At 42.9% G+C, this 20,403-nt stretch overlaps 1 protein-coding gene across 2 annotated transcripts in view; it reads right to left on the bottom strand.

The window, feature by feature from the left end:
- COL5A1 (collagen type V alpha 1 chain) overlaps window positions 1-20,403 on the bottom strand; it is a 249,877-nt gene that overhangs the window by 131,952 nt on the left and 97,522 nt on the right. For both annotated transcript variants that reach the window (XM_034752172.1, XM_034752171.1), the window contains exons 5-7: window positions 7,817-7,948; window positions 3,196-3,342; window positions 1,843-2,091 (exon numbers count right to left, since the gene is read on the bottom strand). In XM_034752172.1, coding sequence (XP_034608063.1) covers window positions 1,843-2,091; window positions 3,196-3,342; window positions 7,817-7,948 — 528 coding nt within the window. The remainder of the gene's footprint in view (window positions 1-1,842; window positions 2,092-3,195; window positions 3,343-7,816; window positions 7,949-20,403) is intronic.

Genomic DNA, 20,403 nt, shown 5'->3' with positions numbered 1-20,403 from the left:
CTCAGCACGCCCAGGTCCTATTGCCATCAGTTTCTCTGAACACCTGAAACTCAAGCCTGTAGGTCTCACACTAGGCACCCAAAATGAGTAGTCACTGCTGAAAGCGTAGTTCTGAGTCCTTACATCTTTTCACTGTGCTATCAATTAGCTGCCTCCTTGGTTTTAAAGAGCCTTCTTGTTTTAGACAGGAAAGGAATTTTCAAACCTATGTCTTAGCCGATAAGAGCGCCAGAACATCCTCTACTTTCTCTAACCTGGGCATTGTTTGTGTTTTGCAATAGGAGCTCACCTCTCCAACCACACAAGCACCTACAGTGGTGGAAAACAGGGAGGAGACAAAAGAGGATGAGAAGGTTGATGACCCCATCGTGGATGAATATAATTATGAAACCATTAACGAGGAGTACTACACTCCCCTCCCTTACGAGGACCTCAACTATGAGGATATAGACACTCAGGATACCCTTACTGAAGATGCTGTCGAAGCAGAAGTCCCCGCCAGCACAGTCATCACCCCCAATTCAACCAATGTAATTTCCTCCAAGGAGTCTATGATTTGTCCTTTTCTTTGTTACTTTTAAGTCTTGATTGCAAAGGATCTAATGGAAAAACTTGAAGTGTCCAAGGCATTTGTAGAGAAAAAGGCCTCCCTGAAAAATGTAATCCTCCTGCATTTTCCCTGTGTGAACACAGCACTGCTACATAGAACTGGTTGAAATTTTTCTTATGAAAAAAGTTTTCCTGTCAGAAAATCTGGGTTTAGTCAAAATCAATGTTTTGTTCAGGAAAATATTGGTATTGACTAATTTTTTTTTATTTCCAGTCAGGAGAATCCAAACAAAAAAATTGTTTCAAGTCAGAATTGTCAGTTAAATTTTTAAAAAAATTGTTGATTTGATAGAAAATGTCAAATTTGGACATTTCCAGTTCAATTCTGTGAAATTTTTCAGTATTTCAAATGTTTGTTCCCATTTGGAATGGAAGCTCATTTTGAAATGTCAGAATTTCTCATAGTTATGAATGTTACATTTTCCTAACCACTCTACTAATAGTAAGGTGAGATTCAAGCTTCCAAAATAAACATACTGTGAAGTGATTACATTTTCTGCAAAAAGAAGAACAGGAGTACTTGTGGCACCTTAGAGACTAACAAATTTATTAGAGCATAAGCTTTCGTGGACTACAGCCCACTTCTTCGGATGCTTATGCTCTAATAAATTTGTTAGTCTCTAAGGTGCCACAAGTATTCCTGTTCTTCTTTTTGCAGAAAATGTAATCACTTCACAGTATGTTTATTTTGGAAGCTTGAATCTCACCTTACTATTAGTAGAGTGGTTAGGAAAATGTAACATTCATAACCATGAGAAATTCTGACATTTCAAAATGAGCTTCCATTCCAAATGGGAACAAACATTTGAAATACTGAAAAATTTCACAGAATTGAACTGGAAATGTCCAAATTTGACATTTTCTATCAAATCAACAATTTTTTTAAAAATTTAACTGACAATTCTGACTTGAAACAATTTTTTTGTTTGGATTCTCCTGACTGGAAATAAAAAAAAATTAGTCAATACCAATATTTTCCTGAACAAAACATTGATTTTGACTAAACCCAGATTTTCTGACAGGAAAACTTTTTTCATAAGAAAAATTTCAACCAGTTCTATGTAGCAGTGCTGTGTTCACACAGGGAAAATGCAGGAGGATTACATTTTTCAGGGAGGCCTTTTTCTCTACAAATGCCTTGGACACTTCAAGTTTTTCCATTAGATCCTTTGCAATCAAGACTTAAAAGTAACAAAGAAAAGGACAAATCATAGACTCCTTGGAGGAAATTACATTGGTTGAATTGGGGGTGATGACTGTGCTGGCGGGGACTTCTGCTTCGACAGCATCTTCAGTAAGGGTATCCTGAGTGTCTATATCCTCATAGTTGAGGTCCTCGTAAGGGAGGGGAGTGTAGTACTCCTCGTTAATGGTTTCATAATTATATTCATCCACGATGGGGTCATCAACCTTCTCATCCTCTTTTGTCTCCTCCCTGTTTTCCACCACTGTAGGTGCTTGTGTGGTTGGAGAGGTGAGCTCCTATTGCAAAACACAAACAATGCCCAGGTTAGAGAAAGTAGAGGATGTTCTGGCGCTCTTATCGGCTAAGACATAGGTTTGAAAATTCCTTTCCTGTCTAAAACAAGAAGGCTCTTTAAAACCAAGGAGGCAGCTAATTGATAGCACAGTGAAAAGATGTAAGGACTCAGAACTACGCTTTCAGCAGTGACTACTCATTTTGGGTGCCTAGTGTGAGACCTACAGGCTTGAGTTTCAGGTGTTCAGAGAAACTGATGGCAATAGGACCTGGGCGTGCTGAGCAGCTCTAAAAATCCAGCCCAAGTGGTCTCAGGCTGGGTGCCCTAAAGCCAATGGACACTTCTGAAAATTTAGGCCTTGAGATTCAGGGATTCAAAATGCACAATAGAAAAAGCTCTGAAGGCAAAAGCAACTACCATTGTGGAAGTGATGTAGGGTTTGCCTACACTGTAAGTGAAGGTGTGATTGTAGCATGGGGTGACAATCATTCTAGCTTTAATCCAGCTAGCATGGGTTCAAATACTAGTGTAGATGTGGCACTACAGGCTAGCAATCAGAGGACAAGCCCACCGGGGACCCTGGGTATGTATTCTGCTGAACTCGTGATGCCATGTCTACCCTAGAATTGTTAGCTGTGCTAGACAGATTAAAGTTAACACGGATATGCCGACCTGTGCTACAATCACATGTTCACTTGCAGCATAGACACATCCTTAGTGCACAAAGTTAATCTTCCATGTAGACATATATGCAAGATCTTGCTTCAAGTATATTTTCAGGTGCAGACCATGGCTAATCATGCTCTGATTGCAAGATCACAGCCCGCGTTCTTCTAGCTCTGCTGGAGAGACTAGGTGCCAGAAACCACCAAGCTTGTTACCCATCCTCTTTCAGCTCAACGTACAGGCATCACATTATTATGGAAACCTCACACTGCATGCACAAAGCACAAATGCAGAGCTATCTACAGTAGTTTCTTCAATTTTAAATCTCCAGCCTTTCATCCACATGCCATTTGTGTGTCTATAAAAATTCGGCATGGCAAGCCTTGAAATAAAGCAAAGACGAAACGAAACAGGAGCTTGCCACCTCCCCGTCACCTACCTCTTTAATTTCGGTCACCTCTCTAGCAGCTTCTTCAGCATCAACAGGCTTGGCAGTGGGTGCTTCTGCCTTTCCTGTGTCATCGGTGTCCTCGTAGTAGGGATATTCATAATAATAGGTGTCACTTTCTCCATCCCCCTCAGTGTACTGCAAAGGAACCACAGCAAGAAACAAGGTGAAGGCAGACAACTCCTTAAGTGAGTTCCTTGCCAGCTGTTGCTAGGCCATGTGAATTTTATATTCAAATGTACAGTGACTTTGAAATTCTCTTTCCACTGGCATCTGCGACAGTGAAGCACAGGGAAAACGAACACAAAAGGATCATGAGTAAAGAAGGCTAAAGTTTACAGAAATATGAGATTTAATGAAAGGCTGCATCCAAATTTCCACAAAAGAACGGGGGGAAGGAATTATTTTTAAGCCAGCTTTATTCACTAATCTGTTTGTAACACATTTAGCTTTCTAATTTGACCAAGTACGAGATGATGGTTTTCTCCCTCCATCCTCACTGACTGCTTTGCTCCGTGTGCTACCCTATACTCATCTGAATGTAAATCCCATAGCACCTGTCCATATACTGCGGTGGGGACTGCCTCTTGATTCAAGATACCAGAGGTCCTAGCTGACTTCCCGAATCTGATGCTCCCACACTGGGCCACCAAACCATTGGAGATGACCCTTACTAACAGTTCTGGACTATTTAACAGAATAAAACGATAAAAACAACACGTCAAAGGATGTAAATTCCCTAGAGACGCAGTTGAGAAAGGATCATCATTTGGATTACTATGGGTCATATTATTGCCTTAGATGTGTACAGCAAAAAACTCCCATGCACCTTAGGAGAGAAGGCTCTAAAGTTTCATTTAAGCTTTGCAATCACTAATAGAGTGTCTTCTAAAACAATCCTGATAAAACATAGGTTAGCCGAGATGTAATGGCCTTGATCAGAGTGGTCCTAATAATATTTTTGGGTCTGACCCCAGCTGTCACTCACAGAAGCTGCACAAAATAAAAATTAACAAAAGGCGACTCCTGGTTTTGCAGCCTGGCAAAGGCAAATACAGCAGCCACTCCTGCATGCGCGGCCCCTTCAGGCACCATCACTCACAAATGCACGTTGAAAATCAGTCTTTTAAGAGACACTGATGCCTCGTGCAAAACTCTGAGAACTGAACACGCAGATTCAGTTATGCTTGCATATTGCAGAGTATTGAGCAACACATTCAGACAAGATAGACCTGCCAACACAAATATAGTGTGAGCAATTGCATGGATTAATTTTATGTCCAAATGGCTGTCTAGGTGCATTTGTATGTGCAAATTACCCATTCTGGGCAACATCCTCATTCTCCGGAAGCCAGAGTGTTGCCATTTACTTCAGTGGAGCCAGAGTTTCATTTTTCATGTACAGATTAGACAAATATTTTGCAAATGCATTTGTCCTGCTAAGTATTTTTTAAATTTGGGTCATATAGACCTTGGTTCTGGAAGCTAATTAAGCACACGCCTAATTTTAAGCATGTGAGTAGTTCCACTGAAGTCAATGGATCTACTCCTATGCTTGAAGTAATTAAGCGCCTTCCATATTTCCCAGATTTCTTATCCTTTACCCTTTCTTTATTCTGATATTTGCTTTCTACTGGTTCTTGCTTTTTCAGTGTTCATCAGCTCCTGTGATATTCAGCCTACAGTATATCTGGGGCATAATTTTGGGGGGGGTTTTGAGAAATTTGTGACTAAAGACTAAAGACTTGTATTCCTGTGGCATATTCTTCCCTGAAAGATGCCAATATGCTTTGCAGACTGCATAAAATCCTTTCAGCCACCACTGAAATGCAGCTGCTTCTGAGGTAGAAGTTGGCATCTGTTTAACATGTAATTTAATTTAAGTTTTGGGGGAAGTTAAGGAGGTGGAATGAATTTACCCAAACTGGAATTTGGCCAGTACACCAGAGTTAACACTCATGCTGAAAAGTACATAGGGATTTTCAATAACTCAAAAGTAGTCAGATCCTCCTGTTTTGTGTCAGATAGGGAAAAGGCGACTTGAGACAAACGAGCTCTTAAAGAAGCAATGTTTCTGTTTTCATGCATATATCTGTAGTAATACAGAGTAAGCAGCCTGTAGTAGAAATGACTTCTAAAATACGACAGTTTCAGAGTTTTCCATAAGGCGTCGGCCATTTTTAAAAATGAAATACAAACAAAGCTTTTTGTTACAGTTGGGTGAGACAAATTCCTAACCAAGTACACTGATTTTATTGGTATTTAAAGGCCATTCTTGTACAAAATTCCATAGAGTAACATGGCCCTTCCAAGACAAGCCCTTTGCAGCTAGTTGAGTAACTGGGTCCAAAAATAGGTTTATTTTCCTACCATCCTCCCAGATTTTAACCACAATGGAGTCTATTTGCTGGTACTTATTTATTGTTTCCACTTCTTTAGACCACATTAATTGTAAAAGAAGAAATGAGCCTTTATGTTTCTCTAGACAGAAGCAGGGTATTGAGGGTGATCTAATGTCCAGGGAAGTCAATGGAAAGATTCCTTTTGGCTTTAATGTGAGTTGGAACAGACATAGGTATGTGACTAAACCAAGGGTTTTGTACATGCATATGAGCGTGAGTGAGGCTGAGATTTTCAAAAATGATTCTGGGTGCCAAACTTGAAACACCTTCAAAGAGCCTAATTTTCAGAGGGTAGATGTCAGCCGTATCTGGAAATCAGCCCCTTTAAGATGTCTCAAGACCCCCTCCCCCCCAAAAAAAGAACATAAGAGGAATCCATAGTCACTAGTCACTATTGAAAATCTTGGTGTAACCCTGGGAGAGGGGTCGGGGTCTTGCCCCACTCCGCGCAGCTCCCAGAAGCAGGGGCATGTCCCGCCTCCAGCTCCTAAGCGTAGGGGCAGCCAAGGGGCTCCGCACATTGCCCCCGCCTCAAGCACCGCCCCCGCAAATCCCATTGGCCAGAAACTGTGACCAATGGGAGCTGCAGGGGCAGCACCTGCGGACAGGGGAGCGCACCTCCATGTAAGAGCTGGAGGGGGGACATGTCGCTGCTTCAGGGAGCCGCCTGGAGCCTGCACCCCAACCCGGTCCTGCACCCCAACCCCCTGTCCCAGCCCTGATCACCCTCTCGCCCTCTGAACCCCTCGGTCCCAGCCCCGAGCACCTTCCTGCACCCCCAACCCCTCATCCCCAGCCCCACCCCAGAGCCTGCACCCCTAGCCAGAGCCCTCACCCCCTCCCACACCCCTAGCCCCTATTTTGTGAGTGTTCACAGCCCAACATACAATTTCCACACCCAGATGTAGCCCTCAGGACAAAAAGATTGCCCACCCCTGGTCTAACCCTTTCTAGTGATTCTCTTAACTAGGCACAGCTGAATGTTTATCCAAGAACTCGTGGGATAATTATAGGTCTGCTTAGAACATTTTGGTCAAAATGAAATTTCAACCAAAAACAAAAAAACAAAACTGAGATTTTTTTCCACGGGTTTTGACCACCCCTAATAGCTGACGTTTCAAAAATCAGTTGATCTTATTAAAAACTGTTGACCTGAAACATCTGTTGGCATTTAGAAAGTGATATATGTATGTTATTATGTTCAGTTGCAATAGTTAGTGAGGGCCCATTTTTTAAACTTGCGCTGCTACACAGTAGGGTAACCCACTCTGCTTCCTATGGGCACCTGAGCGCTCAAATACTCGGGGTTTGTCTACATGGCGATTTAGTGCGCAGTCAGCCAGCGTGTAAATCTACAGCATACAAGCTTTTAGTGCATGGTAGCATAATTCACCTGACCAGTTACTTTGCGGCAAGCTAATGCATTGTAGATTCTCACCAGGGCTTCTATATCACCGTGTAGACAAGCCCTCATTTCGCACTCTGGGAAAACAAGGAGCAGAAAAATGAAGTGATACACCGAACATCACACAGCGAATCAACAATAACGCTGGGATTAGAACCTACTATTCTTGAGATCTAGCCCTGTAAGTTTTAGAGGTTGTTCCGAGCACTCACATGTAGCATTGGGTGCCTGGTCTTGTAAACGGGATTAAACCTCTTAAAGAAAAAAATTATCAAGATTACAAGGCCAGAAAGTTGACCTACTTGGCAGGGTTTCATCTTCCATGCTCCAGGATCCCTTCCACTGTTTTATTGTGCAACAGATTTTTGCAATCACATGGGGTGGGGAAAGCAATTCAAGACAAGCCAATGACTTATTGAGAGACTCACAGCAAAACGAAACGGAAGTTAAATAAGAAAGTGCACATGAGCTATCTCAGTTAATAGCCACAGTGCATTTGCTTATTAACGGCTAATCTGCTCCCCAATTATTATTATTTATTTCCCTTGCAGTTGTCACTGGAACCCTTTGCTTGCTTTTCATTACTCTTACATTTCCTGGTTTCCTTATCGTCTCTTTCCTCTTTGATCACGACTGCTTCTGCCTGACCATTGTTGGCTTGTGTTCCTCCTTCTTCTCCTGAACAAATTCCCTCTACAGAGTGTGATGCATTGGTACCCATCCTGGGTGTCCCTCGTGGGACCATTAAGCAGTTACCCCAAAGGTTTCAGGCATGCACAAGTGGATGTTCTTCCTTTCTACTTACGTATTCATCTTGGTTCGGGTCCTGAGACTGGGGGGTGTCAGGAATGGCTGTGTCACAGTCAGGGCTGTAGTGTTCACAATAATCATAGGCTGCCCTGGGGTCTGCCACGACCAGGAGCTGCTGGATGTCCCCCTGGGGGAATGAAAACAAGAAAGAAGTCCCACATAAATCAAAGAGTCAGAGTTTAAGACGAGAAGGTGCTATTGGATCAACTAGTCTGACCTCCTGTATAGTACAGGTCACCGCCACCACCCGCACAGTAACCCAACAACCAAAATTACATTGACATATTACAGCCCTCAGGAGGCTAAACTTCTGTGTGCCACAGGCAGAGAATAGGAGGGCCCTTGCAGTGGCAGGGAATAAGGTGAGATACACCCAGATAATTCTAGCAAGGAATCCGTGCCCAATGCGGCAGAGGAAGGCAAAAAAACAAAACAGCCAATCTGACAAGGAGGAAAATTCCTTCCCAATCCTGAATAAGGTGACCAGACAGACCCTGATCATATGAGCAAGGCCCACCAGCCGAGGAAGAGAATTCCCATCCAGTGCCCCATCTTCAGTTGTGGCCATCTCTGATGCTTCTGAGGAAGGAGACAGAAAACCTCAGAATACACCGGGGAGGGGGGGGGGAATTCCTTCTTGACTCCTACAGGTGACCAGCTGAAGCCCGAAGCATGAGACAACAAAGACACATGTAGTCATAGTACCACAGGCCCAAAAACTGAAGTCTGTACTCAGTCCTTATGCAGACAAAAGACCAATAAATTAGAGAAGGAAGAGTCCTATTAGGCTGTCTAGTCTCCCCCACTCAAGTAAGGTAGGATTGTTCAGGAACTTGGTCTGAGACAAGTCAGCCTGCAAAACCCATTATCCTTGGGTGCACATCGAGTATCTGCTTTGGCCCTCCCTGCTTACAAGGGTGTGAAGTGACTGTGCTTCGCTTGTCATTCCCAGATGCATTATCACAAGAAGGTATTGCATCTAGAGAGAGATCACAGGCATCTCCGGGACAGCCTCATCCGGTTTGGTGCTGCTGACAGCCCTTGACAATGACATCCACAAGACAGGTACCATACAGACCAGGGAGATGCAAGCTTCCCTGTCAAAGGGCTCCCCGTGCCTTGGATGAGGAGTGTCCTAGGTAAATGACCTTCGCAACCCAGTTTGGATCTAATCACATGTCGCTCATCCAGCTGGATTTGTGAGTCATCCATGGATTTCTAAACAGGCTACCATTTATTTCCAGTTTATTTCTACATTCTCACCGCTCCACTAGGAACAGAAACACCGACATCCGAAAAGACGTCATAAGTTAGACATGGCCTGTTTGAAATCAGGCACCTTGCAGGTTTGTTAGGAATCATGTCTGCTTTAAGGACCATTCAGCCCAGGCACACAATAGCCGTAGCCTAAAAATGAGCTCCAAACATACGTTTATAAAGCGCCACGGTTTTACTTTGAAACACAGAGCAAGAGTTTAATCAATAGACAGATGCTTTGCTACTCAGATGATTAGAACTGATTTTTTTTTACATTAGGGAAAGAGGGTTTATTTAATAACAGACAACATTGTTAAAGCTGCAGAAAAAGAGAGCCTTACCAAAAAAAAACCTGGGCGGATGATGCGGTCCTGTAATGGGAACCAGAAGCCTGGGATGGAGTCTAGCCAGGATGTCTGAAAACCCCTAGGAAAACTGGAACATGTTTTTAAACACCGGGGGCCAGATCTGCTTTTGTGAATGTGGCCTGAACCCTCTGCGTTCCCAGGTACAGCTGTGCCAGAGGAGGAACGCAAACCCGCCGAGGAAACACAGGTGGTGACAAGCACACGCACGCACGCTCTGCAGCCACCATAGGCTCCTCCAGAAGGACACAGCTTAAATTTCTGGCAGGGCTCCACAGGAGATGAGCCAACAGAGAGCTCTCTGGGAGATATGCTGATTCTATGCATCTGCTGGCTGGTCAAGCCCCACCCTACTCTAATTTGACATTGCCCCAGGCCTGCAGCCCCATCCCCCTGACTTTCCAGCAAAGGGGGAACAGATCTATTTCCATGTCTCTCCTCATCAGATTGTGCGAGCAGCTCTCAAACACTCACACACGTATCCTCATCACTAGCGCTCGCTTACATTGGTCATCATTCATAACCTTTTTTCTGATCAAACCTTTTCTTAAGAAAATGAACATTTTTTTTGTTCATCAACCACATTTCCTGAATTTTCAATGAGACAATATACATACGGTTTTCCAAAGTGAATTTTTTTTCTTTTTTTTCCCCCTCACTCACTCTCTCACTTGCCCCCCTCTTAGTCCCCACCCCCTTCTACTTTGGTGAATAAATGTTTGAAGTGTTCTGCTATTTTGCCAGAATGTTGGGGTTTGTTTTGCCCTCCTTTTTCAGAGGCAAACACTGTTACCGGTTTTCATCCAGCTCTATTCATAACATTACTGTCAGGCAGGGAATATTACCCCCATTTTACTGATGGGGAACTGAGGTACTGAATGAGCAAAGTCGGTTGGCCAAGGTTACACAGGGAGTCAGCGGCAGAGCCAAGAACAGAAGCCACGTCTCCTGCTTCCCACTCCAGTGCCTTAACCACAAAACCTCCCTCCCTGCCTCCCTTCTCAGTCACAGTGGAACCTGGGGAAGCCCCCCCCCCCCCCGAATCAGGCCCAAAAATGACCATTACTTTATTTTTTTAATCCTTTTGCACTTCATTCAGCTTGGCTGTTACAACTGGTTCCCATGCACTGCCATAAGGCTTTGGGTTTGGGTTTCTAACATGGCCCGGGAAAGTTTATATAAATAAATTATTATTGATTGCTGTTAATAATAAACTAGCAACAAAACCCAGACTTGATGTTCTTCTCCAAGAGGCAGGGAAGGAAAGTTGAAAGCTATTCCTTTCTGATAGCATGGATTTACACCTCAAGGGGGGCTGATAGTTCCAAGTCACTTATAGAATACAGGCTAAATTCTCCTTCCCCTAGAGACAGATAAAGCAAAGGAGGTAACCTCAGCAGGGTTCGCCAGCTAAGTCCAGTCCAGTAGGTTAAGCAGAGCAGAGTTCGTTAAGGCTCACTCTGCTTTTAGTCTGAGTGGCATAGGAATGCTGAGCTAAGTATGGAGAGGAACCCTGGCTAATATCCTCAGCTGTTTTTCCACAGCCAAAGGGAGGTTTAAAGTCATTTCTTTAGTCTGACGAATAAAGGGGATCTGCTGCCAGTTTTCCTGTAGATGCATTCATGGGCCAAAGTCAGAAATGAATCTAAGCTGATGTAACTTGCACCTTCTTCGCGTCCCCTCAGCACATAATGTACACCAGATCAGACGCCTCTGAAGTCAGACTCAGGTTCAGAGTCTAAGGGAATCTCGGAGTCTAGACTGGTGTAATTAACACGCGGAAGGGGCCAGAAGGAGGTGTCAGCTTTGCCAACCTAAACTCCTTTAGAATTCACTGTGTCTGTTCCGTCTCAAACCCAATCATCTTCTGCCCAATTCTCACTTTTCCCTTGTTGTTGGTACTGGATTCTGCTCCCGGCTCTGCTGACCTCTCCTCCGTGACCTTATTGTTCGGTCCAATGGCTGTAGTGTTCAACTGTGTGAAGCCAAAGGGAAATTCCATGTGACAATATTGTGGGAGGCATCGGAGTGCTGGGACACTAACCAGACCTCAAGTGCAGCAGGATGGGCTGAACAGCCCAATTGTGGGGAAGGGGAGAGAGTCCCAAGAGGTTCCTAGGTATCTCATCTTTCTCTCTGCTTTGCAAGTGACGACTGCAAGGCTTTAACGGAGCCCCCCACGTTCACACTCATAAAAGGCAGACAGAACTAAAACCTTGTTAGCAGGAATCCCAGTCAATTGACCTCATCCCTCAGTGCCAAACAATAAAATGGGCTAATTTAGCCTGTAATAAAAAAGGAGCTGGGTTTCACAAAAGATGCACATAGCTCAGCTGTCAGGAGCCCTGTTTCTTTGATTTAAGAAGCTGACTTTAACTGGAGCAAGCCATGCTGGGAAGCTCAGAGGCCCTTTGTGTCCTCTCAAGTGTGTTGCCGCTAATAAATATTGCAGAGAGAGAGCTACCTCCCCCACCTTATTGCAAGCCAGCTCTGCTCCCATTCCTCTCGCCGCTCTGAAGAGTCAATTTGTTTGGCTGTTCCGGTTGCACAGAATATCCAAACCTCTTCTCTTTCCATGTCAGTATCCGCTTTCTTCAACAGGAGCAGTGATAATGAAGATGCCACGGGTTAACTTTGTGTGCCGGAGCCTAAAACTTTCTACCTCTTCTGCAGGATGTGTAACTTACATTTGTGCTGGAATGCTGCTGAAGGGGTAACGATGGGTAAAAAAAATTCAAAAGTGACGTAGGAGCCAAAGTGCTATTTTCAAAAGTGACTTAGGCACATAACAGCCTAAATCTCAGTGAAAGTCAGTGGGACCTAGGCCCCTCTGGGCTATATTTACAAAAGTATTCAGGCCCCTAAAGACGGAGATAGGTGCTACTGGGATTATCAAAAGCCTCTATGCAGGTTAGACACCTTATTCCCATTGAATGACAGGGGTACTTTTGTAAATCCTATTAGACATCTCTTTGCATCTTTAGGCACCTGAAAACCTTTGAAAATCTGGCCATAAGTGACAATTAAAAAATGGGTCCTAAATGATTTAGGTGATTTTGAAAGTTGTATCCGAGAGCAGTAACATGTGAAAAGCCCAGTCTGATCACAACAGTGAAGTAAGTGCTAAGTAAGTGCCACTGGCATTCTTTATTTCTGCCCCACTGGCATTCTTTATTTCTGCACTAAACAGGGACAGCATTGGTAGCTGCAGTGCCCATACCACCTCCTCGATGTCCTGGAAGGAAGGCTAGTTCTAGGGGTATAAAGGTAAATCAGTCTCCAGGGTTCCTTCAGCTTTTTGTCTTTGATGAGGTTCCCAACAAGGATGCCAGTTAGTGCCAACTGCAGCTGTGTCTTTTCTGGTGTGGTTTCTTCTTTGCTACGAAATGGATTGACTCCACCAAACTTAAGATCCAATAGCAGTCATGGTGACAGATGTTTAATTTCGCAATTTTGACAAAATTTTGAATTTAAAGAGGAAAAAAGGGTCAACTTCAAGTCCCATTTTCCAACCAGCTGAAGAACTGGTTGGAAGAAAATCAAAACGTTGATATTTTCATAGAAATTTCAAGTTCACCAAAAAAGTAGAACAGAATTTCAATGAAAAAAAGAACTGTGAAAAGTATATATATATTTTTAAAAAAACTTACCTTAACAGAGTCCCACCCATGATACTTGTAATGAAGGTCTGACCAATAGGGATCTGTTTGATATTTATTGTATAATATCCATGTATGCTAGGGTGACTCATGTATGGATTAGTTCCCATCATGCAGCTCCCAGACAGTGCTGGAAAATGTTAAAACATCTTTTTTGGATAATTTTCTATGCTCATCTTACATGTGTGCAGCAATGTCACATCATTCCCAATGACATCAACACTAGCACCTTGGAGAAATCTCTGGGGTTCAACAAAAACAGCTGGAGAGAATAACACAAGTGACTTCATTTGGCATCACTGTCCGTGTCATAAATACTGCACTTCTTTGGGACTCTCACTGCAATTCATTAGTAATTAACTGCACTGTTGTTTTAGTGCATTACCACAACAGTTTTAGTGACTCTAAGGTCAATACAAAAATATTGCCTGAAGTGGTTTTTTAGACTCCCATATTTAAGTTAAGCTTCTCTGAATAACCACAGAGCTAAGAAGCATGATGACTTTTTTTAAAATAATCTGAAAAGGAATTAGAAGGATCTTAAATTTTATTGTTTTTTATTATTAATGATTATTATTATAGGAAGACAGCCCAAGTCAGAGGGCTACAGACTGGTAGTGGATCAATGTGTTTCCACGATTAAGTGAATGCTTTGAAAACCCAGCCACTGGAGATTCTCTTTACGCCCTAATCCATGTCTCAGGGATTCTCTGCCAGCCCCCTGATGTTCCACTTGATAAAACGTGTCATTAGCACAGGCTTATGGATAGAGATTCCCTCTGCCTGGGAAGTAACAGCTGTGATAATTCAAGGGCTCTGAGTGGTTACAAGTATCACTCCCATCAGAGTTAAATTGACAGCCAACAAGTCAATGCAGGAGGAATCCGGAAGCCAGTTTCTCAGCAAGATCTCAGTCGAGTCTCCTTTTATCAATCTGAAATTCTGTGTGAATAATTTTGATGTCTAAGCACCTGATTTGCAGGTGCAGTAAGATGCCATATTTAGTCACAGGTGAGGCATATATGTGGATAACAAGAACACCCTGAATGATGGTTGTGTCCCCCAAGAGTTTTGGATCTAAATCCTCCAGTTCCAGGGCATAAGCAAAACACTAATTAATGGGATTAGGAAGAAACAATTCTTGTGGGCAGGATATTCCGTAACTGTCTTCCTCAGGACTTCTTGCATCTTTCTCCAAATCAGCTGGTACTGGCAATTGTTTGTGGCAGGTAGATGAGCCGTTTGGCTTTCGTTTTTGTACTCTCATTGATCTGTGGCTCAGCTTAGGTTATTTAGATGACATCGCAGTGTAGGAATTTCCATAGAGTGACAATGTGTGAAAAATTGGCCCTGAAAACTTGGTGAGTCATAAGCAGCCATGAGTGAACTTCAAAAAGCTCAGAGGTTTGGATAAGTAGAACCCAGATGTTTGCATGCTTATCTGAACAAACTGGATGAAACGGCTTTATCGTGAGCTCTCGGTTATTCCCCCTTTCCCAGCTGGCTGGGTGTACCACAAAAATGGCCTCCCTTGTGGCCTTTCGGTACTAAAATAAGGAACTATTCTCCGCCCCTCTTCTCTTGTAGGAACCATGTCAAGGCATTTCCAATGGGGATGCATGGGCTAGTTTGACTAGAACCATAATGGCATCAAATGGAACCTTTCTTTGAAGTCTGTAAATGGTGGGGACAGCTCTATTTTAAACACCTTTCCTTTCTTCCCATTGCCTCTGCAGCACCGAGCTGCAGCTGGACCTAGAAGGGGAAAAACCATGCAAACCCCAGTCCTCATTAGATTTCCAACCTAATTTTGTATCCCTGTTTTGAACCAACACTCCCACTTCCCCATTAGCTTTGACCCTAGCCTTGCCTTACATTAACACTGTTATGACCTGGTCAAACAAGGACTTTGACTCCCGGGTTCTTTTCTTCCTTCCTATTTTGTAATCCCAGAGAACAGCCCACTGGCTTATGACAGTGGGATCTATTAATTCCTTGCTACTTCAGGTTGTGGTTTCTTGAGTCTTCAGCAAAACAGGAAAACCCATCTTTTCCCCTCCCATGGAGGATGGTCCCCAACTCATAGATTCTTCTCCACCTTGCCAGCTATGAAACCACAGTTGCATCATAAGCAGACTCCTCTTCCTGCCAAAGTTTCCCCAAGCTTGGGGGTGGAATTGCTCTTATTTTTATGCAAGGAGGTGTTTGAATTCTTCATAACTCCACACCTCCATACCGGTCTGCTTGTCTCACATCACCACTCTCCTCCACCAACCATGCCAGCCTCATCTGCCCATTGGTCAGCATCTGACACCAATATCTTCACGCCTTCCTCCATGCTGTTCCTTATGCATGGAATGTCCTACCTCATCCTCCAGGCCTCTACCCTCCCCCTCATTCAGATCACTCCTCAAGACCCAACTCTGCTGTGAGGTCTATAAGAAAACAGCCAATTTAGGCCAGTAAAATTGGAGGGTCAAATGAGGATACTTGGCACTTGGTCTCCGATAGCTGCTGTAAGCGTTGGATGGTATCCCGCTCCTCCCACCCGTCATGGCCCATTTGTCACCCGAGACAGCAAGCTCTTCAGGACAGGGTCTGTGTCTTCTTACATGTTTGTGCAATGCCCAGCATGTTAGGGCCTTGATTCCAGTTGGGGCCTGTGTGTGATACTACAACACAAATTATAAACATAATAGCAATTGACTGGTTTATTGGCATCAAAGGACACGCAACTATTTTCTGAGAAGAAGAGGCTTGTTCCATTTCTGGGAATCTCCTCTTAGGAAACCTCTCCTCCTGCCAAGAGCCTAATGTGGGACATGCTGTGTGACAAGGACTCAAGATAGGGGACAGAAGGAAATCATTAGTACAGCGACCATGCAGCTTGACATGGGGCTAATTTCTTCAAGCTAAGCAGAATTTTCGGCAATCTCAACTTTCATAACAACATTTTTGACTGACACTGAATAATGTACAATCAGCAGCTGGATCAAGTCAAAGTCCCAGCTCTGGACAGCCTCAGAACTTGAAGGAGCTTGAATCTGAAGTCAGAGTTTAAAGTTAGGGCTTGATTTAAACAGCACAGCAGAGTTCATTCCAAGCACCTCTTTCAAGCACAGTATAGAGCGTATTCAACTGCATTATGGATTATTTATACAATGGTGCTCTGCAGACTATTAAAGGGCCCATCCACCTCTCCAAAAAAATTTGGATGAAAAATCTGTTGCCTTTCCAAACAGTTGAGTTTGTCAAACCCATTCATCATTCCCAATTCCTTTCCTGAGATCCTAATCAAATCCTAGCTCCACAGAGTCCAACCCGCCTCTAACCATAGGCAATGCCCCCATCCAAACGTTTCAGTCACCCCTCCACTCTGTTTTCCACCACCCAACCATCATCACGTGACAATACTCAGCTCATCTATCGAGTTTTTCATCTCTAGATCTCAAATCACTTTAGAAAACAAGGGAAGTAACCTCATTTTACAGAGGCCTAGAAAGATGAAATGACTTGATTGAGTTCAAAGAGCAAGTCATTGGCAGAATCAAGTCTCCCAGTTCCCAATCCAGTACCCTATCCACTGGATGACAATGCCACCAAGCTACGCTCTTTCCAACTTAACTGAGCTCAGCCTCAAAGCAGCTGGCTTGTTATATGCGTCTGTTTTTCTTGACAACAAAAAGTCCAATAGCATCCTTGGAAGCCACAAGGTAGAAGGGGCAAGATATGGCCCATAACAAAATGCTTTCGTTTTCCCAAGCCCCGTCTCAACAGGGAAACATCTTTTCAAATCCTCAGACTATTTAGGGTATTTTAAAAATGATAATTGGTCTCCGTCCTCCTCGCTCTGGTTCTCTTTTTGGATCCAAGAAGCTTAAGCTTCCTCTGATGCCAAAGCTGATTCATCCCCCAGGCACTTTGCCTAATCGAAACTTTCATCCTTTCAAGATGAGACGTCTAATCACCAGTTTAAAGATCCTGAAAAGCTCTGGGGCTGTTTTATGTATTGAGGCAATGGTACTTAACCTTGTTTGACCCTGAACTTCACTGGCTGTTGAGAGGATGCAGTGTTTAGACGCAAGGTTATGCGTATTATGTTTAATCAGTGGCTGCCATTATAATGCATTAATAAGCGTTACTTACAGTGGGCAACTTGTCTTTCCAGGTCAACAAGCAGTGTCTAGGGCGGGGAGGACATTTATTGTTCAGAAATTTACCAAACCAGTGGAAGAACCCAGGTGATGCAGATTAACGAGCTATTGCTTGATTAAGATTCAGGAATGTAAAGGGGAGCAGGATGGAGGAAAAAGTCCTTAAGAAACATGCTGCTTAGAAAACAGGTGGTGTTGGCATGACTACCAGGGGCATTTCATTTCTCTGCTGTGCCAGACAGTCAACATTTCTCTCTGGTCCTATCCACACTAGATCAATTTTTTCCTATGATTTCCCAATGGTTCAGCTTCACTGGTGGAAGGGCTGATGTAGACAAAATACTGGCATCCACTGGTGTATTAGACACTGTCTTATAGCTAGAATTGGCAGAATTCAATTTTTTAAAAATAACTTTGATGGCTAGCATCAATGTTTATTTTTAAGCATTTTTTATTTGTATTGATTTAAAATTTTCACTGTTCTGGGAAAGAATGGGGGGGAATCAGACAATAATTATTTAATGACTGTAGATGTTGAGATTCAAAACATTAAAGTTTGTAAACATTAAAACACAAATTGTCAACATCACATGTCAAAACAGATAAAGTTAATGTCCTTAAATCATACTCATAAGCTCCCAAGTAACATTTTTCTTACTTTGCCTATCGGTAAATTTCGATTATTATTGATGGAAATAGATTTTCGTGGGTTGGTGTGTGTATGTTTACCAACATTTACCGATGAAAATGTAATCCGTCCAAATCTACTCATAATCCTGATCTGAACCAGTGAGTGAAAATGATGCTTAAAATGCTGAATACAATCTGAAGACCTGTCTACAGCAGTGGCCCCATCATTGCTACTTCTAATGGGGTTGACATATGGGTAACATTGATGGGAAACGTTTGGCTACTATAGAGCGTAGTGTAGATATGATGCCCATCAGCTCAGCCAACACAGCAGATCTCCAGAGTTAAAAGCATGACCTACTAGAGCTTGAGGTAAGGCGCTGTATTCGGTGGCTGGAACAGTTTATATCCTCTGTGGATCATCAGAGAGGGTGACAAAATACACCCCAGCGAGTAACACAAACACCTCCAAAAGCAACATGAGTGGGAGCGCTGACAGTGTTAGAGCAGTCATGCTGCTCCCAGCTCCCAGAAGCCTGGTGCTATGCATCCATAGAGAACACCGTCTGCTTATCAAATGACCCAGCTTACTAAACTGGGAACTATTTTAACAGCAGTGTCAATAGAGTCTAAAAAGGGTAAAAAGACCCCAGTAGGACAGTCTAGGAAAAGCAATTCCACGCCCTCCAGGCAAATGACAAATATAATATTAAATGGGATGAATGTCATGCTTTAAATTAACTCCATCAGCAGTTCACATAATGCCCAGTCTGAGGGGCATGTGGTTTATTGATACAAAGAAGGGGAAATGCACATATATTATATATTTGCGCGCACACACACACACACACACACACACAGAAAATTACAGTAACAGCTGAAACATTACAATACAGGTCTGTCGCATCTTACGCGCATTTAACATGCGTGATTTCAGCTTTACGTGGTCAGCAACAACAAAACAAACAAAAAAAAGGCAAAAAATAATTTTAATACTGTACCTGTAGTGCGGGCGATTCCGCTCGCCATTGAACTCAATGTAATTTTGACTAAACGCAGTTTTCACCTTACGCGCTAACCGCGGAACGGAACCCCCGCGTAAGATGAGACAGACCTGTATCACTAGTGTATGCTGTAGCACTTTGGAATAATAGTGCAAAAGTTGAAGTTCTTTTTCCATAAGATCCCTTCTATTTCAAGCTCTATGCTCCACTTCTAACCTAGCTTGCATGTCAACCTATGCCTTCTTAAGTGCAAACACTTTAATATGGACTTGCCTGCATTCTTGATCTTTTGTGCAACATTATAACCCTCTTGCTGGAATAGGACTTTGCTCTCAGAACACAGCAGCAGCCAATGCAGAAAGGACTGCAAAAAGGAAACGCCAGCCCAACATGAAAGTGTAAAGCAATCAAAAATTATTATGGAAGTACCCAAAAGAGAGAGCATGAGAGAGATCCTTAAATCAACAACCAGCACTGCACAATGTGCTCAGACACCTGATTCCCATGGCCATTTTTATATATTTATTTTAAACAAACCCTAATCCATCTTCTGGACTTTTATGAAAACAATGGGTTAAGAACATGGAAGGTATGTTTCCATCAACGACTTCAGCTCACAGCTCTACAGTGTAAGGTAAGATCATCAGCGACCAGGACTGTATTACTAAGCTTGACAAAAAGCTGCTTTGTATTCCCTTAGTTCTCCATCACTGAGCCAATGGCTGCGGTAAAACAGGCAAAGAAAAATACAAGTGGTTTCTCTATAGCTATTTCACATACAGGCAAAAATTAATGGCTCGTAGCTCTGCTTTAAAAAAAAAAAATTCTAAGGCTCCACCTCCCTCTCTCCCAGTAAAGGAAGGATCTTACTCTCAAATTTCATTTTTCCTATTGCAAAATCTCTTTACATCTGCAAATTCAGCATTTTGAAAACATTTGTCAGGAGTTCTGTGTTCTGGGCACATATCTGAAAACCCCCGAGAGATTAGAAACATATGGGAAGAACACAGAATCCAAACCACAGGTTTTTATTAAGAGGCATTATTTTTAGTTCAAATTTCATCAAATTCAAGTAAATATTTTCTTCGTCAACTGGCAACTTTACTTTATGTTAGCCTCAAGAGACAGTTAAAATATATTTGTGAGTGTCCATGTCTGAGAGAGAGAGAGAGAGAGAGAGAGAGATGTGAGAGTGTGATATGCAAGTACACACTAGAAAATTGCTAATGGGATATGGTGACCCCTGTCATAGCTGCAGCAGCTAGAACCACTTATTAAGGTTACCCAACACTTCCCATTATAAGGCCCTGTTTTCAGTTGCTTATACCTTCATCAAACTTTAACCATTTGGGCTGAAATTTTCCATGCTAAGTGTCTGCCTCAAGTCGATGGTTTTTTGGAGACTCCACATTTTGACGGAGCATGCTCCATCCCCTCACAATTCCTACATGTGGCCAGACTATGGAAAAGAATAGTATGTGTTCATGTCATTAAAGACTGCAACATACACACC

Source organism: Trachemys scripta, chromosome 17, assembly GCF_013100865.1.
Source record: "Trachemys scripta elegans isolate TJP31775 chromosome 17, CAS_Tse_1.0, whole genome shotgun sequence".
NCBI lineage: Eukaryota > Metazoa > Chordata > Testudines > Emydidae > Trachemys > Trachemys scripta.
Note: the sequence above shows the minus strand (reverse complement) of the source record. Positions and strands in the feature narration are given on the sequence as shown.